This window comes from Vitis vinifera, chromosome 5 (genome assembly GCF_030704535.1).
Source record: "Vitis vinifera cultivar Pinot Noir 40024 chromosome 5, ASM3070453v1".
Lineage (NCBI taxonomy): Eukaryota > Viridiplantae > Streptophyta > Magnoliopsida > Vitales > Vitaceae > Vitis > Vitis vinifera.
Genome location: NC_081809.1, coordinates 11,252,148 through 11,280,116, shown reverse-complemented (window position 1 = coordinate 11,280,116; position 27,969 = coordinate 11,252,148). Strand labels below are relative to the sequence as shown.

Here is a 27,969-nt window from a genome sequence, read left to right as displayed (position 1 = left end):
CGATACATGGCGCGTTTGCGCAAGGAGAGAGTGAGGGCTCGGCTGACCCACACGCCTTTCGACTATCCTCTTCGCCCATACACCAGGAGCTTATCTGATTACTTTGTGAGGGCATCGGAGTCACATGCACCATCTGATGGGATCATCGGAGGACTCAGCACCACCCAGGAGGCCGAGCTTCAGCGCCTCGTCCAGCAATTACAGTTGAGTGACGGAGCCCCTGGCCCTTCGGCTTCTGTGTTGATTGCTCCTCCCTCCCCAGATCGCACGAGCCTTATGACGCTTTGCTTCCGGAATGAGATCGATGATCACGGGACTTTTGCCGAGATTGGAGACGTAGTGGATGGAGCCGTGCCGCGTGACGAGTACGTTGATGAGATGCTCGCGATGAGCTTGAGCCAGACCGAGGAGATAGCCCCGCCGGAGCTCGCTTCACCATTTGATCTCTTCGGGGTGTCCGTCCTCGAGATCGCCGAGGAGATCTAGGTTGCCCCCACTCCAGAGGTCGTCGAGGATGTTATAGTTGCTGTTGATTTGTTTGATGGCCCTGTTGGCCTAGTTGAGGGAGCGTCCGACCTTGTGGACCCACCTCTCACCTTTGATGTTTTATCGGGATTTGTCTCCCGTCATGACTATGTTTCTGACTTTTCATCTATGGATTTGAGCACCTTTGAGTATTTGCCTGTCTCTCATGTTATTGATTTATCTGCACCATCTTCACCCACATCACAGATTTTTGACATTGATGATGAGATTGCACAGCACGACTCAAACGATGACTCGTCTTCTACTTCCGACTCAGACCCCGTTGATCAGAGAGTTTCACCTGCTGTAGGGGACACCGAGATTGTTGACTTTGGCACGTCAGATCAGCCTAGGGAGTTGAGGATCGGATCGGATTTGTCTACAGATGAGAGAGATAGCCTCATCCAGCTACTCAGATCCTACTTGGACGTTTTCGCATGGTCCTATGAGGACATGCCAGGCTTTGATCCATCTATCGTCCAGCATCGTTTGCCACTTCTGCCCCATGCCAGACCGGTTAAGCAGAAGTTGAGACGATTGCACCCTCGTTGGAGCTTGTAGGTGAAAGAGGAGATCCAGAAGCAGCTCAGTGTAGGATTCTTATTAGTGGTTGAGTACCCGGAGTGGCTGGCCAATGTCGTCCCTGTTCCCAAGAAGGACGGCAAAGTGAGAGTCTGTGTTGATTTCCGAGATCTCAACAAGGCCAGTCCTAAGGATGATTTTCCTCTTCCACACATCGACATGCTAGTTGACAGTACGGCAGGTCATTCGATGTTGTCCTTTATGGATGGATTTTCCGGGTACAGTCAGATCTTGATGGCTCCAGAGGACATGGAGAAGACGTCCTTCATTACCGAGTGGGGTACTTATTGCTATAGAGTCATGCCATTCGGATTGAAGAACGCAGGAGCCACCTATCAGAGAGCAGCGACCACCCTCTTCCATGACATGATGCATCGGTATGTCGAGGTTTATGTAGGCGACATGATAGTGAAATCCCGAGGTAGATCAGATCATTTAGCAGCTCTGGAGAGATTCTTTGAGAGGATCCGACAGTTCAGGTTGAGACTGAATCCCAAGAAGTGCACTTTCGGAGTGACTTCTGGGAAACTCTTGGGATACATGGTCAGTGAGCGAGGCATAGAGGTAGATCCGGACAAGATTAGAGCCATTCTTGACATGTCTGCGCCGAGGACAGAGAGAGAGGTCAGAGGCTTCCTGGGCAGACTTCAGTACATCAGTAGATTCATAGCCAGATTGACAGACATCTGTGAGCCCATATTTCGACTCTTGAGGAAGAGTCAACCTACTGTTTGGGATGACCAGTGCCAGCGTGCCTTCGAGAGGATCAAAGAGTACTTGTTGTCACCTCCTGTTTTGGCGCCTCCTACACTAGGCCGTCCTCTGCTCTTATACTTGTCCGTATCAGACGTGGCCTTGGGTTGCATGTTAGCTCAGCTCGATGATTCGGGCAAGGATCAAGCCATTTACTATTTGAGTAAGAGGATGTTAGACTACGAGACGAGGTATGTCATGATTGAGCGTTATTGTTTGTCATTGGTTTGGGCCACTGGCCGGTTGAGACATTACATGACCGAATATTCCGTGCATTTGATATCTCGCTTGGATCCTCTGAGATATTTGTTTGATAGACCCGCTCTGGTTGGTCGCCTCATGAGATGGTTGGTACTTCTGACTGAGTTTGACATCCATTATGTCACTCAGAAGTCCATCAGAGGGAGCATTGTAGCAGATCATCTAGCCTCATTACCAGTTTCTGATGCCAGAGCTATTGACGATGATTTTCCAGACGAGGATGTCGCTGCTGTGACTAGTCTGTCAGGTTGGCGCATGTACTTTGATGGTGCAGCCAACCATTCTCGATACGGGATAGGCGTCCTGTTGATATCCCCTCATGGTGATCACATTCCCAGATCTGTTCGGTTGGCATTCTCGGATCGACATCCTGCCACGAACAACCTTGTTAAGTATGAGGCTTGTATCTTGGGATTAGAGACAGCCCTCGAGCTCGGGATTAGACAGATAGAGGTGTTTGGTGACTCCAATCTGGTGTTGAGACAGATTCAGGGCGAGTGGAAGACTAGAGATGTGAAGCTTAGGTCTTATCATGTATATTTGGAGCTAATGGTTGGGAGATTTGATGATTTGAGATATACCCATCTGCCTAGAGCGCAGAACCAGTTTGCTGATGCTTTAGCTACTCTAGCTTCCATGATCGATATTCCCGTTGACGCCACTGTTCGACCTTTGTTGATCGAGTCGAGATCTGCTCCTGCCTACTGTTGCCTGATCGATGATGTAGAGCCAGATGATGGTCTGCCTTGGTACCATGACATATATCACTTCTTGAGACTTGGCGTGTACCCTGAGGCAGCCACGGCCAAGGATAGGAGGGCATTGAGACAGTTAGCAGCCCGATTCGTGATTTGTGGTGAGACATTATATAGACGATCAGCTGATGGGATGCTATTATTGTGCTTGGACCGTGCCTCCACCGATCGAGTGATGAGAGAGGTTCATGCGGGAGTCTGCGGACCACATATGGGAGGACATATGTTGGCCCGTAAGATCATGAGGACCGGTTACTTCTGGTTGACCATGGAGACGGATTGCTGCCAGTTTGTTCAGAGATGTCCCGGGTGTCAGATACATGGGGACCTCATTCACGTGCCGCCCTCCGAGCTGCACGCTTTGACTTCACCATGGCCATTTTCCGTCTGGGGTATTGATATCATCGGGAAGATTTCACCGAAATCTTCCAGTGGTCATGAGTTCATCCTGGTCGCCATCGATTACTTCACCAAGTGGGTGGAGGCCGCCTCATATGCGAGGTTGACATCAGCTGGAGTCGCTAGTTTCATCAGATCACACATTATCTGTCGCTATGGAGTCCCTCATGAGTTGATTTCAGATAGAGGAGTACATTTCAGAGCAGAGGTTGATACCTTAGTATAGAGATACAGCATCCGGCATCATAGATCGTCTGCGTACAGGCCGCAGACGAATGTGGCAATAAAGGCCGCGAATAAGAATATCAAGAGGATATTACGGAGGATGGTCGAGACTTCTCGGGATTGGTCAGAGAAGCTCCCATTTGCATTGTGGGCTTATCGGACCTCTTTTCGCACCTCTACAGGCGCCACACCCTACTCATTGGTATATGGCATGGAGGCGGTGCTACCCGTTGAGATTGAGATGGGTTCGTTGAGGGTAGCACTAGAGCAGCAGATTCCCGAGACAGATTGGGCTCAGGCTCGATTTGATCAGCTCAATCTCCTAGATGAGAGGAGATTGAGAGCAGTAGACCATGTTCGTGCATATCAGAGGAAGATGGCCCGCGCTTTCAAAAAGCGGGTCAAGCCCAGACCACTGCATGTAGGTGACTTAGTCTTGAAAGTCATCAGGGGATTGATCAGAGATCCTAGAGGGAAGTTCAGACCCAACTGGAGCGGACCTTATTTCATCAGGGAGTTGATCCCAGAGGGCGCTGCATGGTTGATGGATTTAGATGGAAACCGATTCTCAGAGCCAACCAATGTGGATCAGCTAAAGAGGTACTATGTTTGAGACCATGGTCGCAGGATGGGTGGCCGTCATTTCGGTTAGCCATTACCTTGTTATTCCTTTATGATACATAGTCCGTTGCTAGCCCATTGAGCCTCGCATGCGCATTATAGCCTTTCTTTCTTATCGCCTTGCTCACATTTTCACACCGGGATAGGGGCCCTTTTATGTATGCATGCATTGTTTGGTAGTTTCATGAGCTTTGGACCTAGGGGCATGTTTTTCTCATTATCTTTTCCTATCACTACACCTCTGCATTTTCATCTCATCTTATTGGTTATGCTATTCATCTCTTCTTCCTTATCCTATCTACTATTTGTTTGTCTCATATTCTCTCCACCCTGAGTGGTGAGCCTCCTCAGTTCATCACATGGAGGATAGTCACATCATTTCCACCATCTATCTCACGGACATTGGTTTAGAGATCCTTAGTTTGAGAAGGTCATCTTGTTAGAGAGAGTTTGTTGGTTACCTTAGCACTTGGGGGTGTGTCCATTTGTTATTGATATCATCTTTGGGGTTCATTTGCTCACGTTCAGGGTACGAGCATTTGTATATATGTAAAAAAAAAAAAAAAAAAAAAAAAAAAAAAAAAAAAAAAAAAAAAAGGAAGAAAGAAAGAAAAAGAAAAAGAAAATTATTATTATTATTATTATTAGCACATGTGTGTATGTGCATAGTATTCTCGATCATTGGGTATGTATATTGATGTCTGGGGGTCATTTTTATCGAGTATGTTCGTTATTGGGAGTTCGTATGTGAGCTCTCTGAGATCCCATGTTATTTGTATTGCTTCGTCATATCTATTTGTGAGAGATATGAGTGACCTTCTCCTAAGGACTCCGAGTCATTGTCCTTTCCATCATTACATTCATTATTGATGTGACTTCACTTCATGTTTGATCTGGGTCGATCACCACTTTTCTTCACGTATTCATTGTTTCGCTATCGTTTTTATCATTGCTTGTGATTCATCTCATTCCCTTCGCGTCTCATTCTCTCCTTACAGCGACCCATCTCAGGTTCGATGCTCACTTCGCATCATCATTACACATATCACTATCAGTTCATCCTGTTTCATTTGTCTCCTTATCGATATCATATTCACATTAGGCATCCTCAGGTCCATGGCTCATGAGGTTCACTATACATGTTGCATTTCATATATGAGGGCATGAGTTTTGATCATTGGGTATTTGAGCCTAGTTTTCTTTCATTTCTATCACCCTATCACCTTGGCCTACGTTACGTCCCGTGTCTTAAGACCACCCTGAGGCCATGGGATCAGATGTCGTCTTCAGCAGCCTCTACTTGGACAGGTGATTGAGATCTGGTTGATATTTAGATATTGTCATGCTTCTTCTTCTGGGAGTCGCCTCTTTGATGTGTAGGTCTGATTCAGTTGTGTTCGGATTACCAGGATCGTGAGTTTGATGCCGATTGATTTGGTGTCACCTGATTTTTGACCTATCATACCTCTGGTGCCACACTGGGGCATATCCCATTTCATTTGGAGGTTTATGGATCCTCACAGATCTACACGATCATTACCACTTACTGGATGCTCACTGAGACGTGGACATGGTCGTTACCTTACGGAGCCCCTGAGATCCATCCTGCTAGTTCCGCACTTCTCGACGCTTGGATGCCATCATGCCTCTCCATCTGGGAGGTCATCTTGGATATATGTGCATGATTCAGTTATGGATTCGGATGACCAGTATCACATGTGCGATGATGGCTGTTTTCATGACATTTGTTCTTCAGACCTGTCGCGCACCTGATGCCATACTGGGGCATATTCCGTTTCGGAGGATCTTTATGGATCTTCGCAGAGGTCACATGTTCGAGGATAGATGATTCCATGCTATCTGATCTCCGACCTATCATACATTTCGATGCCATACAGGGGCATATTTCGATTCGGACGAGATTTACAGATCATGAGGGAGTCGCGTGCTTATCCTTATTTGGCGAGATGTATGCAGAGATGATGATATATTCGCTATCCTCACGATGATTCCTTAGTGGAGCCTATCGAGAGCCATCTAGCCAGGCATGGATGACCTGAGCTCATCTGATTTTTTGATGTATTGCATTCTCGATGCCACATTGGGGCACATTCCCCATCTTGATCGAGATTTATAGATCCCCACTGGTTTACATGATCATCCACGGTTATGAGATACACGCCAGGTCGATGTTTGATTTTATTTTGTCTAGATACTCCGAGGAGCCTCTCTTGAGTCATTCAGCCAGATTCATACCCTTTGATATAGTCGTGATTCCTGGATGGAGTTGTCTCTGGTGCCTGGATTTCCCGCGTCATCATTTCAGAGGGGTACATATCAGATCCGTTACGCATCCCATTGGTGTTATTCTCGGGTCATCAGGACAGATTGGGTACATTTGATGTCATACTGGGGTATATTGCCTTCATTTAGCCCTGGAGGCGATCGTTCTCTCACGTATCCGTTACAGTTTTCATCACTCGATCGAGATATATTGTATTCGCCTCACTGACCATTATTCCTGAGCTCTCAGCGGAGCGTCGTTTGAGACTCGTAGAGTCCCTTTCAGCCATTTCCAGCGGATTGAGATTTGCAGTGGCATGCCACACTGGGGTATACCCCCGTCTTTGAGTACATCGGTTGTTTTGCACATCTTTCTCATTACTCAGTCCATTTCTTGATCTTTGCGAGTCGTCATACTGGGGCATACCCCCTTTTAGCGTTTTTCTATTGGGGCAACCCCCCACTGTCATTTACGTTTGGGGCATCCCCCACTGTCATTTTCGTTTGGGGCATCCCCCCACTGTCATTTTCGTTTGGGGCATCCCCCCACTGTCATTTTCGTTTGGGGCATCCCCCCACTGTCATTTACGTTTGGGGCATCCCCCCACTGTCATTTACGTTTGGGGCATCCCCCCATTGTCATTTACGTTTGGGTCATCCCTCCACTGTCATTTACGTTTGGGGCATCCCCCCACTGTCATTACGTCTGGGGCATCCCCCCACTGTCATTTACGTTTGGGGCATCCCCCACTGTCATCTTTGTTCAGGGCATTCCCCGTTCTCATCACTTTGTTTAGGGCATCCCCCTACTTTAGGTTTGTTTAGGGCATCCTCCTACCTTTACTTTGTTTAGGGCATCCCCCTGCTTTTAGCTCGTTTAGGGCATCCCCCTATCGTCACTTTGTTTAGGGCATCCCCCTTACTGTCGCTTTTGTTTACGGCATCCCCCTACCTTTAGTTCGTTTAAGGCATCCCCCTACTTTCAGTTTGTTTAGGGCATCCCCCTTTCCTGTCGCCTTGTTTGAGGCATCCCCCTTGTTTACTTTGTTTAAGGCATTCCCCTACTGTTAGTTCACCTGTGGGCCTTCTAGTTTAGCATTTAGAACTAGATTTTCGGTTCGGCTTCCAGAGCCATTAGTTTTCTAGTTTAGCTTTTAGAGTTAGTTTTTTTTTTGTTGGCTTCCAGAGCTGTTATTTTCTAGTTTAGCTTTTAGAGTTAGTTTTTTTTTGTTGGCTTCCCGAACTGTTATTTTCTAGTTTAGCTTTTAGAGTTAGTTTTTGGTAGGCTTCCAGAGCCATCATTGTCGTCTCGTTTAGGCTTCCAGAGCCATCACTACCATCTCGTTTAGGCTTCCAGAGCCATTTCTGCCATCTCGTGTAGGCTTCCAGAGCCATCACTACCATCTCGTTTAGGCTTCCAGAGCCATTTCTATCGTCTCGTTTAGGTTTCCAGAGTCATTTCTACCATCTTGTTTAGGCTTCCAGAGCCATCACTACCATCTCTTTTAGGCTTCTAGAGTCATTTCTGCCATCTCGTGTAGGCTTCCAGAGCCATCACTACCATTTCGTTTAGGCTTCCAGAGCCATTTCTGCCATCTCGTGTAGGCTTCCAGAGCCATCACTACCATCTCGTTTAGGCTTCCAGAGCCATTTCTGCCATCTCGTTTAGGCTTCCAAAGCCATCACTGTCATCTCGTGTAGGCTTCCAGAGCCATCACTACCATCTCGTTTAGGCTTCCAGAGCCATTTCTGCCATCTCGTGTAGGCTTCCAGAGTCATCACTACCATCTCGTTTAGGCTTCTAGAACCATTTCTGCCATCTCGTGTAGGCTTCCAGAGCCATCACTACCATCTCGTTTAGGCTTCCAGAGCCATTTCTGCCATCTCGTTTAGGTTCCAGAGCCATCACTGTCATCTCGTTTAGGCTTCCAGAGCCATTTCTGTCATCTCGTTTAGGTTTCCAGAGTCATTTCTGCCATCTTGTTTAGGCTTCCAGAGCCATCACTACCATCTCATTTAGGCTTCCAGAGTCATTTCTGCCATCTCGTGTAGGCTTCTAGAGCCATCACTACCATCTCGTTTAGGCTTCCAGAGCCATTTCTGCCATGTTGTGTAGGCTTCCAGAGCCATCACTACCATCTCGTTTAGGCTTCCAGAGCCATTTCTGCCATCTCGTTTAGGCTTCCACAGCCATCACTGTCATCTCGTGTAGGCTTCCAGAGCCATCACTACCATCTCGTTTAGGCTTCCAGAGCCATTTCTGCCATGTTGTGTAGGCTTCCAGAGCCATCACTACCATCTCGTTTAGGCTTCCAGAGTCATTTCTGCCATCTCGTTTAGGCTTCCAGAGCCATCACTGTCATCTCGTTTAGGCTTCCAGAGCCATTTCTGTCGTCTCGTTTAGGTTTCCAGAGTCATTTCTGCCATCTTGTTTAGGCTTCTAGAGCCATCACTACCATCTCGTTTAGGCTTCCAGAGTCATTTCTGCCATCTCGTGTAGGCTTCCAGAGCCATCACTACCGTCTCGTTTAGGCTTCCAGAGCCATTTCTGCCATCTCGTTTAGGCTTCCAGAGCCATCACTGTCATCTCGTTTAGGCTTCCAGGGCCATTTCTGTCATCTTGTTTAGGCTTCTAGAGCCATTTCTGCCATCTCTTTTAGGTTTCCAGAGCCATCACTGTAGTCTCGTTTAGGCTTCCAGAGCCATTTCTGTCATCTTGTTTAGGCTTCCAGAGCCATCACTATCATCTCGTTTAGGCTTCCAAAGCCATCACTGTCATCTCGTTTAGGCTTCCAGAGCCATCACTATCATCTCGTTTAGGCTTCCAGAGCCATCACTGTCATCTCGTTTAGGCTTCCAGAGCCATCACTGTCATCTCGTTTAGGCTTCCAGAGCCATTACTATCGTCTTGTTTAGGCTTCCAGAGCCATTACTGTCGTCTCGTTTAGGCTTTCAGAGCCATCACTGTCATCTCGTTTAGGCTTCCAGAGCCATCACTGTCGCCTCGTTTAGGCTTCCAGAGCCATCACTGTCGCCTCGTTTAGGCTTCCAGAGCCATCACTGTCGTTTTGGTTTGGCTTCCAGAGCTATTATTTTCTAGTTTAGTTTTTAGAGTTAGTTTTGTTTTAGCTTCCTGAGCTATTATTTTTCCAGTTTAGCTTTTAGAGTTCGCTTTTTGGTTGGCTTCCAAAGCCATCACTGTCGTCTCGTTTAGGCTTCCAAAGCCATTACCGTCATCTTGTTTAGGTTTCCAGAGCCATCACTGTCGCCTCGTTTAGGCTTCCAGAGCCATCACTATCGTCTTGTTTTAGCTTCCAGAACTATTATTTTTTCAGTTTAGCTTTTAGGGTTCGCTTTTTGGTTTGGCTTCTAGAGCTTTTATTTTCTTGGTTTAAGTGTTTAGAGTCGGCCTTGTCATCCAGAGTCACAACTCCTGACGTTCATATCCGCTGGCTTTGCGCATCTTGCCTTCATGGTTTTACATTCTTCCTCGGTTTTTTTCCTCACTCCGTTATCCTGCGCTTATCGCCTATTCATCTCGTAGTCCACATAGGGTAGTCCCCTTTGGGCGCATTCTTGCTCGTACTCCAGGGTGGTTCGACCGTTACTCATCTTTGATGTTGATCTCTTGGGTCACTTTTAGAGACATCTTAGAGGGAGTCTGGGTCCTTGATGCAGCTTTAGAGGTGCCTTGAGCCTCTTAGAATTTTAGAGCCTTGAGTGAGTTTGTGTTCTACTTGTACCTTTTGGGTTCGGGGGTCTTTCTTTGTTCTTCGATAGAGTTCACTTCATTTCACTCGCTTTTCACACTTCTTTTTCACTCCAGTGTTCACGTTCCTTACACTCGTGAACTCTATCAAAGAGGGGCATATTTGTAGACCCCCCGGAGGCAGAGAGTTTTCTTTGGATTTATTTTATTTCTTTTCTTTTTCCTACCTTTTTTCCGGAGCCGCTCGACATGATGGTCAGGGGCTGTTTTTGGGGTAGCAAAAAGGAGACTGATAGGAGAGGCTCTGGGACGGCAGATGGGATGGGGTACAGAGATGGCTTGGAGAGGAAGCTAAAAAAAAGGAGAAAAGGAAAACAGAGTTTCGGAAAAAAGGAAAGAAGAAAAGAGTGAGCTATCTAGGAGGGAGGCAGAGTTGCTGAACCGGGGGAGACTCATGGTTTTTCTGATTGGTTTTCGCTAAGAAAGAGCACTCCCAGGTATAAGTTTTGTGGGTTTTCTGTTCATTATTTTCTTATCGTATTATTTTTCATGCACTTGTCTCGATCGTTTAAGCTTTCATTCACTGCTTGGGTATGTTTGCTATGCTATTATCTCATTTTTGTGATTTTCTTTAGAGGCCATCGAGTACATGGGTTCGTTATGAATCACGTTGATGCTCTTTATCATTCACCTGTATCGGCCCATGGATGATATTTGAAATGAGGCTAGATATATTCATGTTTCACCAGATTCTCACTCCATCGCTGCCCTCAACAACTCACAACTCATTCCCTTGTATCATGCATAGCTTAAGAAAGTCCCCTGTAGCTTTTAGTTAAAGTTTCCAATTCACCGAATCCTCAGTTCAAACCTGATTTGTATCGTCTAGTCCGCTGCGTCACCTATATCTCTCCCATCTCATACCCATGTATATTTGCCACCTTTTCTCTCTCTAACCGCCATACCCATCTCCACGAGGACTCCCCAAGCCGCCCTTCTGCACACATGGGGTCCAAACATGCAAGTCGCCTCCACCATCTTCCTCCTCATACCCGTCATCGCTCCTACCGTCTTCATCAGAGACGCGTTTGTCGGAGGCCTGGGGAGCTTCACAACCTTCCATGCACGCGTGCCGCCCCTCCCCGCTCCTTCTCGCTGCGTGTACCGCGTCGGCGAGGTGCTTGCTCACCTCGCCAGCCGCCACCACCCGCCCCGGCCAGGCGAGCACTCGCACCAGCCACCTTGACGGCTGCACCTTCAGGTTGCCGCCGAACCGCCGCCATGGCTCCTCTCTCCATCTTGCCACCGGTGGTGAAGTCTCTCTCTACGTCGGTGCTGGTGGAGATATCCTGAAGGAGTTGCCCAGCTGGAGGGGATGCTGTTGGGCTGTGGAGGAACTAGGATGAAGATGAAGCCCAAGGCCCATTTCCAACCCTTAGCCCCTTTTCAAAGCCCAAGGTCCATTCCTAAAGGCCCAAATCTGCATATCCTTTATCCTAAACCCCTCTCTAAAGCCCTTTAGTTTCTTTTATTCATTCTTTTTTATTTCATGCACACGTACACTATATTATTCACTTATATGCTTATTCATTTATCCAAATTCCATATTCTCAATATCAAGTTCTCAATATTAAGTTGTTATTATTACTATTATTATTATTATTTCAATTTTCCAGTGTTTAACTTTCAAAATCCATATTCTCATAGTTTAATTGTCCAAAGTTCTCTTTTTAAATCTAATTTTTAAAGTTTCCATTTTAGAATATTTTTTTTTTTTTAATTTCCAAAGTTAATTGTCAAGATTCAAAATTTTAATCTAGTTGCCAAAGCTCCAATCTTTAAAACCTAGTTTTCAAAAACTTCAACTATCATTCTTATTAATATTATTCCATTTAGTTACTTCAAAATATCCTTCCTTATCCAATTCCAATTTTCCAACCTTTAAATTCAATTTCCGATTTGAAGAAATTCCAAAATTCTCGTTCATTCATTTAATCATTATATTCGTTATTATTATTGTATTTATTTATTTCAAGTTTTCCTTCTTTAAACAATCTTAATTCTCTGACTTCCGAATTTGATCCCAATTTCCGAAATTTTAATTCTCACATCCATTTATTTAATCACCATTATTTATTCACTTGCTTATCTTTAAAATTCAATCTTTAAACTACTCCTCGAAATTCCGATTTCTAAATTTAAACTCCAATTTCCGAAATTTTAATTCTCAATATCAAAATTTAATTCTCCATTATTATTTTATTTATTTATTCATTTTTAAAATTCAACCTTTTAAGAATCTTCAAAATTCCATTTTCTAAATTAAATTCCAATTTCCAAAATTTTAATTCTTACATCAATTTATTTAATCATCATTATTTTATTTATTTATTTATTTGTTCATTTTTTAAAAATTCAACCTTTTAAGAATCTTCAAAATTCCTTTTTCTAAATTAAATTCCAATTTCCAAAATTTTAATTCTTACATCAATTTATTTAATCATCATTATTTTATTTATTTATTTATTTGTTCATTTTTTAAAAATTCAACCTTTAATAATCTCTCAAAATTCCGTTTTCCAAATTAAATTCCAATTTCCGAAATTTTAATTCTTACATCAATTTATTTAATCGTCATTATTTTATTTATTTATTTATTTGTTCGTTTTTAAAATTCAACCTTTAATAATCTCTCAAAATTCTGATTTCTAAATTTAAACTCCAATTTCTGAAATTTTAATTCTCACATCAATTTATTTAATCGTCATTATTTCATTTATTTATTTATTTATTTTTAAAATTCAATCTTCAAACAATTCCTCAAAATCCCGATTTCTAAATTTAAATTCCACTTTCCGAAATTTTAAATTCTCACATCAATTTATTTAAATCATCATTATTTTATTTATTTATTTGAAATTCTATCATCAAGCAATTCCTTAAAATCCCGATTTCCAAACTCAATTTCCTAATTTCCGGAATTCTAATTTCCTTATTTATTTATTCAATCATTATTCTTGTTATTTATTTATTTATTTAAAATTCTATCATCAAGCAATTCCTCAAAATCCCGATTTTCAAACTCAATTTCCTAATTTCCGGAATTCTAATTTCCATATGTATTTATTCAATCATTATTTTTGTTATTATTATTATTATTATTGTTTATTTATTTATTTATTTAAAATTCCATCATTAAGTAATTCTTCAAAATCCCGATTTCTAAATTCAATTTCTAATTTCCGGAATTCCAATTTCCATATTTATTTATTTAATCTTTATTATTTTCATTATTATTATTATTTCATTTGTTTATTCTAAAATTCAATTTTAAACAATTCATTAAAATTTCCAACTTCCGATTTTAATTTCTAATTCTGAAAATTCTGATATTCACATTAATCTATTTAATTATTATTATTTTAGTTATTTATTTTGAAATTCCATTTTAAACATTCTTCAAAATTCCAATTTCTGAACTTAATTTCCGATTTCCAAAATTCTAATTTCTTTCAAATTTAATATCCAAAATCCCAATTCTTAAATTTAATTTTTCAAGACTCCAATCTTCAAATAATTTTCGAAACTCTAATTTCCAAATAAATCTCAAAAACCCAGTTTTCTCTCGAATAGTTTTAATTTCACTCCGATTTTTAAATAATGTTCTATTTCTTTTGATTTTTACACAAGCAAGAATGATGAATCTTCATAATTCCGAAATAATGGGATTCGTAGGATTAATTCATGCAATATAAATCGGGTTTTGGTGGGGGCCCAACATATGTGATTCCCTTATGATTGATTGATTGTTTGTTTGATTTAATTGTCATGCATGATCGATTTTATTTCGCTCTATGACATGCTCGAAATTATTCTTTAATTGTGCGCTAACCTCACTTCTTGATAGCGCTTTATGGATCACTGCCCAGGTACGCATCCACACCCGCTTGGGTCATTTTCTGTATGCATGTTTAGATTCCCACATGTGCAGGATCACTCTGAGTATTCATTGATTCCCTCATCAATTGCCATTGATTGCTTCATTTTATTAGTAGAGACCCGACTTTAGGGACTTAGAGGGGTGCTACGGTCTTTACCGTACCTTCCCGATAAGTAACCTGACCCCCGAACCCGATCCGGTTTTTCACAGACCACCTTTTCCAAAGTAAGGAGTCACACTTAGGGTTTTTCTTTCTTATTTTGTTTACCCTTTTAAAAATAAAACAAAAATAAGTGGCGACTCCAAGTCAGTTTTCTTAATCAATAAAAAATCAATTTTTCAAATAAAAATCGAGCTCGCTTTCGAGTGGGAAACGCATGAGCCGAAATGCGGGGTCCACAAAATCCTTTCAATATCTTCAAGTTAAGAGATTTTTAAATTCTTATTGGTATCAAACAAAGGATAATTTGATATAACTTTGACAAGCACATTTTTAAGAAATTCCTTATATAACACCATCTTTGGAATGATTTGAGAGCAAATAAGGAGGCTCTGGAATGAATGTCAAATGTGTTAGTGCTGGTTGGTCTAACTGTGCTCTGGGGTTGTTCGGGTTGAGATAAGCGGCAAGCGGCAAGCGGCAAGCACACCTACAAGAAGGAATTCCTGCCTGGGTTGTCAGAGCAAACCCCTTTTCTCAAAGGTGTATTTAAAAATAATTAAATGGTTGGAAATGCAAGGAAATCTCTTCTCTAAAATTTTATATGGGAGGTTTTTGCGTGCATAATTTATTGGGTATGATAAAGGATGGAAGGTATCGGAAATATCTCGGCCCACGTCGGCCCAGCCCACCATGCGCATTCAAACTTCGCTACCTGCCCAATGATCTACGAGGTTCGATGTCATGTGGCATTCCACCTTTTACCTTTAAGAAAAGATTTAAACTTTAAGTGCTACGGCTGGCCGATGGTTCAAAAATAAATTATTTAAACCCATGACCTCAGGCATAGAGTGAGAGCAGCACGCCACCAACCTAACTTTGTTAATATTATATTGTTATGTTTGACTTATATATACAATATTTATTTATGTATATTATATTAAGATTCTCATTTTTATATATTCATATTTATAAATATAATATATGTTTTTTATGTATATAAATAAAATTATTACAAATATATTAATTTAATTATCATCATTCCTTTTATGTCATGAGATACATTCGAATTAGATACATTTATATAAAATTTATTTTTAAATTCTAAATATTATAAATTATATCATATATCTATATATATATATATATTAATTTTTTTAATAAAACAACATCAAAATATTTATTATTATTTTTTCTATTCATTTCTTAGAATTGTTATAGACATTTATATAATTTTTAATTGTTTTTTGTTTCATTAATATTTTTCAGTTATATTATGATATATATATATATATATATATATATATATATATATATATATAAAACCGATTTACTAATATATTTATAAAAATCTATATTTTTAATAAAAAAAATCTAATAAATTTCATAAAAAGATGACAAAATTTTTCAATCGATATCTATAAAAAAATAATATTATCAAAATACAAGAGACAAAAATAAAACAAATTACAATTAGAATATGAAATGGAAGGACAAAAATTAAGTATATGATTAATTAAAAAGAAAAGCATTACTTTTTAGTCTTAAATAGGGATTTCTCATCATCATAATTATGTCCTCTAGCTGCCGCACCAATATTGTGGAAACAAAAACTAAAAACAACACCTTCCATGAAATTTCATTTCAAAATATTAGAATTCCTCAACTCCATTCCATCCACTAGTCAACGAGACCTCTGCTACCCACCGCCTCTTCTTCAACACCTTCCCCACCATCTTCTCTGCATCCCTTAATGCAGTCTCCAACACAAAGGGAATGGAGAAAGGATCTTCCCCAACCAAGAGGTAAAATATGTGTGAGTTTCTCTTAGAATTTATATACAAAGAAATTTGTCAAAGAGGCTTCATATATGTTTTTTTTTTCTTTTATGATTGCAGATGAGCCTTTTTAGCTGAACCTCCCTCCCAGCTTGCATTTTTGTTCATGGTGAAGAGGTTTGGAGCCAATAGTCATTGAGCATCCAAGGACCCTCTCTCTGATTTTCTTGGATTCCAAACTCCCTGGTAATTTTGGTTCAAGCCATCCAAAAATGGCTTCTTCCAGCACCCGTAGAGCCTCTTCTGCTACTTCTATTTCTCGTAATTATGATGTGTTCTTGAGTTTTAGAGGTGGTGACACTCGCAAAAATTTCACTGATCATCTGTATACCACTTTGACTGCATATGGGATTCATTCTTTCAAAGATGATGAAGAACTTGAGAAAGGGGGAGATATTGCATCTGATCTCTTAAGAGCTATAGAAGAATCGAGGATTTTTATTATTATTTTCTCAAAAAATTATGCTTACTCCAGATGGTGTTTAAATGAACTTGTAAAGATCATTGAACGCAAGAGCCAAAAGGAATCACTGGTTCTACCAATTTTCTACCATGTGGATCCATCTGATGTACGAAACCAAAAGGGAAGTTTCGGAGACGCACTTGCCTGCCATGAAAGAGATGCAAATCAAGAAAAGAAAGAGATGGTACAAAAGTGGAGGATTGCCTTGAGAAAAGCAGCTAATCTATGTGGATGCCATGTGGATGACCAGTAAGTATGCTTCTCTTCACCTCTTGTGTAGAAATGGGTTATCTGTTTAAATGGAATATTGAAAATGCAAATTCGGAAGAATAACTTTCATTTTTCAAAAATATGAAATATAACTTCTTTTGGACAAAAATGCCCTTAACTAATTTTTTAATTTCAATCTCACATCAAACACTTTTGGATAAAAGTTAGTAAAAACTAATAACGTATCAAAAGGAGGTTACATGTGCAATTTTCAATACATGGAAGTTATTTGATATTTCTTTTCATTGAATATTTCTTTAGGGATTTTATGTGCAATTTTTAAATCCTTTTAATCAATATCCTATTTTGCTATAAGGCACAGTGATTGCATAATCCCTTTAAATTCCATGCTCACTTACTGCAAGGATTCCCATGCATCTCCCTCGATTTCCTAAGTTTCAATTTATATTTTTGCTTGTTTTTTTTTTTTTTTTTGTGTTTATTCTTCAAAAAGTCTTAATTCCCATGCACTCAATGCATACTCACTGCAAAAATATCAATGCTAAGTTTGTTCTATAATCTTCATGATGGATTTTTATTATGTTTGAAGGGAGTAACAATTTTGTCCCTTTGACCTTTCAAGCTCGTTTGGATTAATTTACCCTAAACTCTGCCCTTTAACATTCCTATCATTCTCTTTTGGAATGATTTTACTTGTAAGTTTATTCTCATAATGAAGCTTTAGTTCCTCATGAATATGAAAATGTTAACAAATTCTAACTTCAATTTTTCCCTGTGTTGGTCCAAAAGTACAAGTATCAAAATTTAACTTTTAATTTTCTATAAAGTGTACTTTGACACTTCTTCTATCATATTTAAGTTCATAATCCTCAAGCAAATCATGAAATTTTCTACATTCACTTGTTTCCTCATTCCTCTATGGAAATGCAAAATTAATTGGCAGACTAAAAATGAAGTCCTTGCAACAATCGTAAGAGTATTGATAAGTTAATAGAACCTAAAGACAAGTGAAATTGAGGAATCATAAGCAACTTCTTTGTGAAATAAAAGTTGAAAGAAGTCATTCGGTTGTTCAGAGAGGAGTCCTAAACAATGGTCCAACAGTAAGAGTATTGAAAATTTGCAACTTGGCACATTAGTAGTTTGATACTTGCAAATTTTGAAGCTTAAATATGTAAGTAAATTGGCTTCAGGGCCCCTTTCTTTTGCATTCCATTGCTACTAATTCAGTAATATTGGACACTACCATACACAACTAAATTTATTGTACATTTATTATATTTTGCAACTCATTCTAACTCATCATTGTACTTAATTTATATAATTGATAGGTATGAGACTGAGGTTGTCAAAGAAATTGTTAATACAATCATTAGAAGATTAAACCATCAACCTTTAAGTGTGGGAAAGAACATAGTTAGTGTTCATTTGGAAAAATTGAAATCATTGATGAACACTAACTTGAATAAGGTTAGCGTGGTTGGGATATGTGGAATTGGTGGGGTTGGTAAGACTACTATCGCTAAGGCTATTTATAATGAGATCTCATATCAATATGATGGTAGTAGCTTTCTTAAAAATATCAGAGAGAGATCCAAAGGTGATATACTTCAATTACAACAAGAACTTCTTCATGGTATCCTAAAGGGGAAAAATTTTAAAGTAAACAATATTGATGAAGGAATTAGTATGATAAAGAGGTGTCTCAGCTCCAATAGAGTTCTTGTTATTTTTGACGATGTAGACGAGTTGAAGCAACTAGAATATCTGGCTGAAGAGAAGGATTGGTTTGAGGCCAAAAGTACAATCATCATTACATCTAGAGACAAACAAGTGCTTGCTCAATATGGAGTAGATATATCATACGAGGTTTCAAAATTAAATAAGAAAGAAGCTATTGAAGTCTTTAGTTTGTGGGCCTTTCAACACAATCTTCCCAAAGAAGTTTATAAAAACCTCTCATACAATATCATAGATTATGCTAATGGCCTTCCATTAGCACTTAAAGTTTTAGGTGGGTCTCTTTTTGGAAAGACAAGAAGTGAATGGGAAAGTGCATTGTGTAAGCTAAAAACAATACCCCACATGGAAATTCACAATGTGCTTAGAATAAGTTTTGATGGACTTGATGATGTAGACAAGGGAATATTTTTGGATGTTGCATGTTTTTTCAAAGGGAATGACAAAGATTATGTGTCAAGAATATTGGGTCCTTATGCAGAGTATGGAATAACAACTCTAGATGATAGATGCCTCTTAACCATTTCAAAAAACATGCTAGATATGCATGATTTAATACAACAGATGGGTTGGGAAATTATTCGTCAAGAATGTCTTGAAAACCTTGGAAGAAGGAGTAGATTGTGGGATTCTGATGCCTATCATGTGCTAACAAGAAATATGGTAAGAGTCAAATGCTTGAACTTAGTTTAATGTGTCTGTATGCAAGCTTCAATACTATTATTATTTTTTAAGAAAATAATTACCATATATATGACTCATTTAAGTTTTCTACATCTTGTGCTTCACTTACAGTCTTATATTTTTCAGGGGGCACAAGCAATTGAAGGACTATTCCTAGATAGATGTAAATTTAATCCATCACATCTGAATAGAGAATCTTTCAAAGAGATGAATAGACTTAGATTGCTTAAAATCCGTAGCTATGGACCCGCATTTCTCACGTGCGCCCCCACTCGATCAGCGAGACTCGCTTTTATTTGGTGAAAATTTTGTTTTTGGAAAAGTCGGAGTCGCCACTTATTTTATTTTATTTTAAAGGGAAAATAAAACAAGAAATAAAACCCTATGACTCCATAGTTTTTGGAAAGGCATGTCTTTGAAAAACCCGAGTCTAGGGTCGGGGATCAGGTTACTTATTGGGAAAGTACCTCTAGAAGGTAGCACCCCTCTAAGCCCTACAAAAGTCTCTATTGACTATGTTGAAGGAAATGTGGCAATCAATTGATTAATTGAGGGTACCTAGGTAGGTGATCTCAAAACTAGCATGCCAAACAAGAAAAACCAATCACGCTCATAAAGGAGAGTTAGGATGCGTACCTGGACCACTTCTTAAGTGCTATCATAAAACATCAATGGTTAGTTTAGATAATATATCACTCAACATGCGTTTTATCATGAATGATCAAACAATGTAGCAAATATCAAGACATCCCAAGCATTCTCAAACATAGGTATAATTCATAATGACAATCATATTTACAAAATTTAGAAGGTAGGTGACAGGAGACGTACCTAGATAGCATAGATAACTTGTAATGTGCTTCCACAAGACATGAGAGGTTAGATAACAAACAATAAAATAAGAAGTCCTAGCATGCTTGTTATCTAATTAGCATAGAAAAAAAAATTATCACAGTATACGAAACCATTGATTATCACTTATATCTTCTATATAATTCCTAAAAAAATAAATAGACATGAGTTCATCAAATAACAAAGGGGGCAACAAAGATGAGTTTTGAAAATTTTCTTTATGTAGGGGTTTCACCAATTCCCCGATTGATATACACAAATCTAGCCTGGAATTATCCCATTTGTTTGGGACCACAAGCTTGGATTCATGTCTTACTTAAAACTGTAATTTTATTTGAAATTTAAGAAAGATGCGAACCGATCAAAACATGGTTGCATGTTATTTAAGAAGACGAGATTTTGATTCTAAGAACTCTAGATGAATTTTTTAAAAATAGATTTTTAAAGGAATCTTTCGAGAAAAGTGTTATATTTTAAAATAAGAGAAATTAATTTGAGAACAATAAAACGTATGAGAAACAATATACCAAGCAAAACAAACGGAAACAAAATCATAAAGTAAAATTTTTGGCAACCAAGCAAACTGAAATGGTGTGAATGGAGGCCAATCTTCACAATTTTCCGATGGCCTCCATGAATTAAATATAAACGAACAAATGTCAAAGAAAATAACTAAATGGCCTTAGATCAAATAAAGTAAACCAGATATCAATCAAGAACAAACAAAGATTAGTCAAGCGCATAAATTGAGGATATAATCAATAATTAAATCAGATTAGTCGAACACACAAACCTATGATTAAGGTAATGTTAAATATAGTACCATAAGAACTTACAATTCTAAAACATCCGAACTGAGTAAGGATCAATCAGGAACTAGAGCTTAACACACTTAAAACATGGATATAATGACAAGGGGTCAGATAAATTAGATAATTAAAATTCTAAAGACTCATAAACCGAATATGATCAATAAAAAAAAATAACTGAAATTAATAAACATAGTGATAATGATATAGAACCAAATGAATTAATCACCTAAAAACCTAAAGCATCACATGAATCAACTAAGATGAAAATAAAAAAAGAATAAAATAACATGATGATAATGACATTGAATCAAATAAATTAATCCATTAAAATTTTAAGGCATCACACGAATTAATTAGGACGAACCCATGAACTAAAATTAAATAAAAACAAGATGATGATGACATAAAACCAAATAAATTAATCGACTAAAACTTTAGAGACTCGAAAACTTAATAAAGTAAAAAATTAGCAAACAAAGCTCTAATTTTCAATCTAAAAAAACTAATAAACTAATGGATAAAAAAGAAATCAAAAACTCAAGAACAAGGAAACTCACTTACCTTTGGAAGATGCAGCCTACTCGCTTTGGGGATCAGTGGCGTTCATGGTTCTCTTGAAGATACCATGAAGATCTTTATGGAAATTGAGGCGTGGACCCCTTAAAATGCAACCTGCTGCCACTTTTCCTTCAAAAAATCTCACCATCTAAAAGTGCAACCTGCTGCCATTTTTCTTTCAAAAAAATCTCACCCCTCAAAGTGCAACCTGCTGCCACTTTTTTTTTTTAAAACAAATCTCACCCTAAAGTGGCAATCTGCTGCCACTTTTCTTAAAAAAAATCTCACCCTAAAGTATCAGCCTGCTGCCACTTTCCTTTCAAAAAAAAATCACCCTAGCAGCATGCTGCCACTTTCCTTTCAAAAAAAAACTCACCCTAAAGTAGCAGCTTGTTGCCACTTTTCTTTCAAAAAAAAAAATTTCACCCTAAAGTGGCAGCCTTGGAGAATCCCCACTGTACGGTTGTGTTCCAAAAAAAAAAAAATTGAATTCTGTCACTTTTCTTTTCATCAAACTCATAGTGCGCCCATGGAGATTAATAAAAATCTCTTTTCCTCATTTTGGATGGTCACGCCCTCTCTCCTATAGTGCATGTGCAGATCCAAGGATGCAGCCCGCGAAGGTCTCCCTTGTGGACCGCTTTTCCAAGTGGAGTGCGTGTTGTGGATCTTCAAAGTGGCAGCCCCTTTTCCAATTTCCAATATAAATGTTTCCCGAATTCCAAGCATACTTACCACAACCTTCATGTACTCCCTCTTTCCACAAACCTTCATAAACGTCTGAGTTACAATACTGTTTTTTTCCAAACCCATGCTGAATGTTCATTCTCCACTCAAAGAACAATATGATCAGTCCTCAATCCTCTCTAGGACCGATTGGTAGCCTTCCCGTTCTTTGACAGCGTACTGAGTGTGTGAAAGAGACCTCTTGTGGCTGGTTTCTTTGTTGAATGGCATCCATAACAGAGTCTGATCCCACCCCAGCATGTCCGCCATCCTTGAAGAAAACTGATGGTGCATGTCTGTTCTTCCAAAATTCTGATGGGGGCGTATTCCTGGAGAAATCTGACATGCCACCCCCATTTTCCTCCCGTGGTCGAGATCTCCCTTTGTTCTGCGGTTGGCGCATCAATCTTCCTCACCAGCGTGCTATTCCTTCACTTTCTTCTTGGAAACCAAACAGAACCCACGAGGAATGATCAAAACGAGAATGGGAGAGGAAGGATATGTATAGAAACGAGAGGCCATCATTCTGAGAGGAAGGTAAAGTGGCCTCACACTCAAAGCCATTTTTCAACGTTAAAAGAAACAAAGATTGAAAACCATCCTGAAAGAGAAGAACCGTTGTCTTTCTTGATCCTCTAGCTCCTCTCTCCAGAATGCTCCGGGTCATAAACAGAATGCCCCCCCAAAAGACCACCAGCTTGTGTCTCCCATTCCAATCAATTGAAAGAAACCCAAGCTTTTCAAACCCACTCGGTTGTTTTCTTCTCGTATTCATCCAATGAACCACAGTTTTCCAATGCCTTTCTTCCACACCTCCACCTGATCTTCTCTCCCATCTTTAATCTCACCTCATCTCTTTCAGGACTCTGCCAACATGGGAAGACAACTCACCAGCCCGGAGAGCCTCAATCATCCACGTCAGTCCAGCATCATCAGGACTCTCCTTCCTGAACATAGTCTTTATTCCGTCCAAATACACACTGAACCTTTCCTTTTTCCATGCCAAAACAGCTTTGGTAATTTTCTTTCTTCGTTCATTTCCTTCCATCAGAAGCACAATCAACACATGCATGGGTGCATACTTGCTTGCCTTCTTAGTTCATTTCCTTCCATACTCCGCTCCTCTTCCAACCACCTTGAATCCATCCTTCAACCCGCTGAATATTTCCTTTCCATAATCACACATGAAAATTCCTCTTTCTTTTTCCAACTGAATATCCTCTATTTCCCGAAAGACTCACGCCTGAATATCCTTGCCAATACACGTTTTCAACCTTCCTTTTTCTCTCCAGTGATGAGTTCTTTGGCGAGTTTTTCTACAAAAACATAAAGAAAATTAGACTTAATGAATGAATCCAAAGGTGTTTTAGAAAATTATAAAATAAATAAACAAATTAAATTAACAAAATAATTAAGTAAATAATGATAATAATAATAATAATAATAATAATAATAGTAAAGTGTCATGCAATCTATGCAACCATGCAATCATGTGAGCAACTCAAGCCATGCAAAGAATGTCTAATGGACCTTGGGTGTATCTAATGGGCCTAGGGTGGTGCCTAGGTGGACTTAAGGTGCCTAAGTGGGTTTAAGGTGTCTAAGGTGGTGCCTAATGGGCCAAAGGTGGCTAAGTGAGCCTAAGTCTAAATTAGGGCTGCCAAGAGTCATAATGGGATTAAATGAACCCCTCAACCAAAGTCCCCGATGTGACTTAGAAAAGATAGGCTATGCGAGTAGTAATGGGTCACCAGGGAAGCTGTAAAGTATCGAACAAATACCTGATAAGACATATGCTAGGAGGACAAAATAGAGGGTCTACAGTAGCCTTCATAGAAAGCTATTTCTTAAAGACCATCTTCCAAAAGATTTTGAATTTTCTTCTCATGAGTTAACATATCTTTATTGGGATGGATACCCTTTAGAGTATTTGCCAATGAATTTTCATGCAAAGAACCTTGTTGAACTCTTACTAAGGAACAACAATATAAAGCAACTTTGGAGAGGGAATAAGGTATTATTATTATTATTTAGTTACACTTTTTTTATATTAATTTTCATTGTTTATGTAAACTTATCTATTGAAAAAAAAATATTTTGTTCTAGCTTCATAAGAAGTTGAAGGTTATTGATCTCAGTTACTCTGTTCATCTCATCAAAATCCCAGACTTCTCAAGTGTGCCAAACTTGGAGATTCTAACTCTAGAAGGTTGTACAACGGTACTTAAAAGTTTGGTGCAGCAGTATTATAATTACTAAAACTAACTTGGTTTTTCTTTTTCCCTTGAATCTGGCAGGGTGTGTAAACCTGGAGCTTCTTCCAAGAGGCATTTACAAGTTGAAACACCTTCAAACTTTGTCTTGCAATGGCTGTTCAAAGCTAGAGAGATTTCCCAAAATCAAAGGCAATATGGGAAAGCTAAGGGTGCTTGATTTGAGTGGAATAGCTATAATGGACTTACCATCATCAATTTCACATCTAAATGGTCTTCAAACTCTCCTACTTGAAGACTGTTCAAAGCTCCACAAAATCCCTATTCATATTTGCCACTTATCATCATTGGAAGTATTGGACCTAGGAAACTGCAACATAATGGAAGGAGGAATTCCTAGTGATATTTGCCATTTATCATCATTACAGAAACTAAATCTGGAAGGGGGCCATTTCAGTTGCATACCTGCTACCATCAATCAGCTTTCAAGGCTGAAAGCCCTTAACTTAGTCACTGCAACAATCTTGAACAAATTCCAGAGCTTCCATCAAGTCTACGGCTTTTAGATGCCCATGGTTCAAATTGCACTTCATCAAGAGCCCCGTTTTTGCCATTGCATTCTCTGGTCAATTGCTTCAGTTGGGCAAAGGTATAATTTTCATGTCACAGACTTGTTTTATGCAGACTCTATATTTACATGGTGTTTTGGTGCAGGATTGGGAACGCACTAGTTTTAGCGATTCTTCCTACCATGGGAAGGGAATTTGTATTGTTCTTCCCAGAAGTGATGGAATTCCAGAATGGATGATGTATCGTAGAGATGGATATTTGGTGACAACAGAGCTAATTGGTACCAAAATAATGAGTTTTTGGGATTTGCTATATACTGTGTTCATGTTCCACTTCATGATGAATCTGAGGACATACCCGGAAAGGAATCTGCACATGGGTCCGAGAGTGAATCAGACGATAAATCTGAGGATGAATCTGCTCATACATGGGAGAATGAAACAGATGATAAATCTGTGGCTGGATCTTTTAGTAAGAATGAATATGAACATACGCATTCTTGTAGCCTGAAGTGTTCTTTGAGTGTCCATGGTGATGGAGTTGGAATGATAGATCTTTCCCTGTTTGAATCCAATTGTTTTTGCTATAAAGAAGGCAAGGACGAAGACAATGAGAGTGTATCAGGTCAAATGTGGGTGGTTTGCTATTCCAAGGCGGCTATTCAGGAGTGGTTTCACTCTGATCAATGGACTCTCATTGGGACTTCATTTCAGGACTTTTTCAATATTTCTGAGAAAGCCTTGAAAGTAAAGGAGTGCGGAGTCCGCCTTATATACTCCCAAGACCTTCAACAAAGCCATCCACTAACGATACAGACAGAGGATGCAGATGTTAGAATATGCAGTGAATGCCAACAGGATGTGACATGCCGACGGAAGCGGTGTTTTAAGGGAAGTGATATGAATGAAGTACCCATTATGGAGAATCCCTTGGAACTTGATAGTTTATGTCTGCGGGATTGCAAAAATCTTACGAGTCTGCCCAGTAGCATTTTCGGTTTCAAATCCCTTGCAGCTCTCTCCTGCTCTGGCTGTTCACAACTAGAGAGCTTTCCAGAAATCGTGCAAGATATGGAGAGATTGAGAAAGCTTTATTTAGATGGAACCGCCATAAGAGAGATACCATCATCAATTCAACGTCTAAGAGGGCTTCAATCTTTGTTTCTATCACAATGCAAAAATCTTGTGAATCTTCCTGAGAGTATTTGTAATTTGACATCTTTTAAAACTCTCGTTGTCAGTCGCTGTCCAAACTTCAACAAATTGCCAGACAACTTGGGGAGACTGCAATCTTTAGAACATCTTTTTGTTGGGTATTTAGATTCAATGAATTTTCAATTGCCGTCTTTGTCCGGTTTATGCTCCTTGAGGATATTAATGCTTCAAGCCTGCAATCTAAGGGAATTTCCCAGTGAAATTTATTACCTATCATCACTGGTAATGTTATATCTGGGAGGGAACCACTTTAGTCGCATACCTGATGGGATCAGTCAACTTTACAACCTAAAACATTTTGACTTGAGTCACTGCAAGATGCTTCAACATATTCCAGAACTTCCATCAGGTTTAACGTATCTAGATGCCCATCACTGCACATCCCTGGAAAATTTATCCAGTCAATCAAGTCTACTCTGGTCTTCTTTATTCAAATGTTTAAAATCCCAAATTCAGGTATGATTTTCATATAGCATTTAACATTTCTTTTCATGGACACACAAATTTAGAGGGTAATTTTTGTGCAGGGGGTTGAAGTTGGAGCCATTGTCCAAACTTTTATTCCTGAAAGTAATGGGATTCCCGAGTGGATAAGCCATCAGAAAAGCGGGTTCCAAATAACGATGGAACTTCCTTGGAGTTGGTATGAAAATGATGACTTCTTGGGCTTTGTTCTGTGCTCTCTTCATGTTCCACTTGATACTGAGACCGCAAAACATAGGAGTTTCAACTGTAAATTGAATTTCGATCATGACAGTGCATCTTTTCTGTTGGATGTTATCCGGTTTAAACAATCTTGTGAATGCTGCTACGATGAAGATGAATCAAATCAAGGGTGGTTGATATATTATTCTAAGTCAAATATTCCAAAGAAATATCACTCAAATGAATGGAGAACCTTGAAAGCTTCATTTTATGGCCACTCCAGTAATAAACCAGGGAAAGTGGAGAGGTGTGGCTTCCACTTTCTGTATGCCCATGATTAAGAACACAACAATCTCACAATGGTACGAGGCAGCAGTTCTCATGGGGATTAGCTGTACAAGATACCAATAGTAATCATTCTCAGAGAAGCTGTGATACCAGATCAGCAGTAGAAGATACTAATACTGATGCCCAGAGAAGCTGTGATGGCGCAATGCAGAATATTGATGGTAATGGTGTTGATGCCCAAGACCATGAAATGGACCATATGCACAGGTGGCTGGAGCTTCTTTGCAAATTTGTCCATTGGATATGCTGTACAAGACGCTAATTTCAAGTAAGAGAATTGTTGATGTTGACCAAACAATTTGTAGGATAAGCTTGATTGCATTGTTAATTTTTTTTGAAGATCAAACAATTTGTTGGATAAGTTAGTGCACATCAAGTTTTGATGGGATATTCCAAGCTGCTAAATACATAATGTCAAATGCCCGACCTCCACCAGTTAAACCATGGTTATCCATATTAATCAAGGCAAGTCAAATACTTCAAACAAATTTCTAAATTTTGATTAAAGTCATGCCAATTTGAACTCACACTTTTGTACTATCCATAATTCTTGGTCTTAAAAGATAGAATCTCCAAGCTACGAGCAATCAAATTAGGTGGGAAAGAACAATTCAATTTCAAGTATTTTGTTTTGGAATACTTTAAGATGCATGTTGGTATTTGTTCCTATGTATTTCAAATGAGCAAAAATATAAAATTAGGGCATTGCATTTGTTAACTAAAGCTGATGTTGGGATTGATTCTTTAGTTCCTAAGTTATTACTTTTGAAGCATTAAACATTTTGTGAAACTAGCTTATTATAGAAAATTACATAATTTAATTTCTTAACCCCAAGCTTGATTGATATCCAAGTGAAATATC

The 27,969-nt window shown here is 39.2% G+C and overlaps 2 protein-coding genes across 2 annotated transcripts in view; both read left to right on the top strand.

Annotated features, from left to right (window-relative positions):
• Positions 1-27,100, top strand: part of LOC100247669 (disease resistance protein RPV1) — a 44,875-nt gene extending 17,775 nt beyond the window's left edge. The window contains exon 8 of the mRNA XM_059736948.1: positions 26,642-27,100. Within this exon, the coding sequence (XP_059592931.1) occupies positions 26,642-27,100 (459 nt within the window). The remainder of the gene's footprint in view (positions 1-26,641) is intronic.
• LOC104877423 (disease resistance protein RUN1-like) lies at positions 15,807-19,472 on the top strand. The gene is made up of 4 exons (XM_059736950.1): positions 15,807-16,018; positions 16,112-16,763; positions 18,077-19,148; positions 19,281-19,472. The coding sequence occupies exons 2-4, from the start codon at positions 16,264-16,266 to the stop codon at positions 19,470-19,472; spliced, it is 1,764 nt and encodes a 587-aa protein (XP_059592933.1). The 5' UTR covers positions 15,807-16,018; positions 16,112-16,263.
• Positions 27,101-27,969: the final 869 nt, after the last annotated feature.

Bases quoted from the DNA above. Each gene is read 5' to 3' on its own strand.
- LOC104877423 (XM_059736950.1), top strand. From the start codon at position 16,264: ATGGCTTCTTCCAGCACCCGTAGAGCCTCTTCTGCTACTTCTATTTCT. The intron at 16,764-18,076 runs GTAAGTATGCTT...TATAATTGATAG, and splicing joins GGATGCCATGTGGATGACCA to GTATGAGACTGAGGTTGTCA. The intron at 19,149-19,280 runs GTAAGAGTCAAA...CTTCACTTACAG, and splicing joins ATGTGCTAACAAGAAATATG to TCTTATATTTTTCAGGGGGC.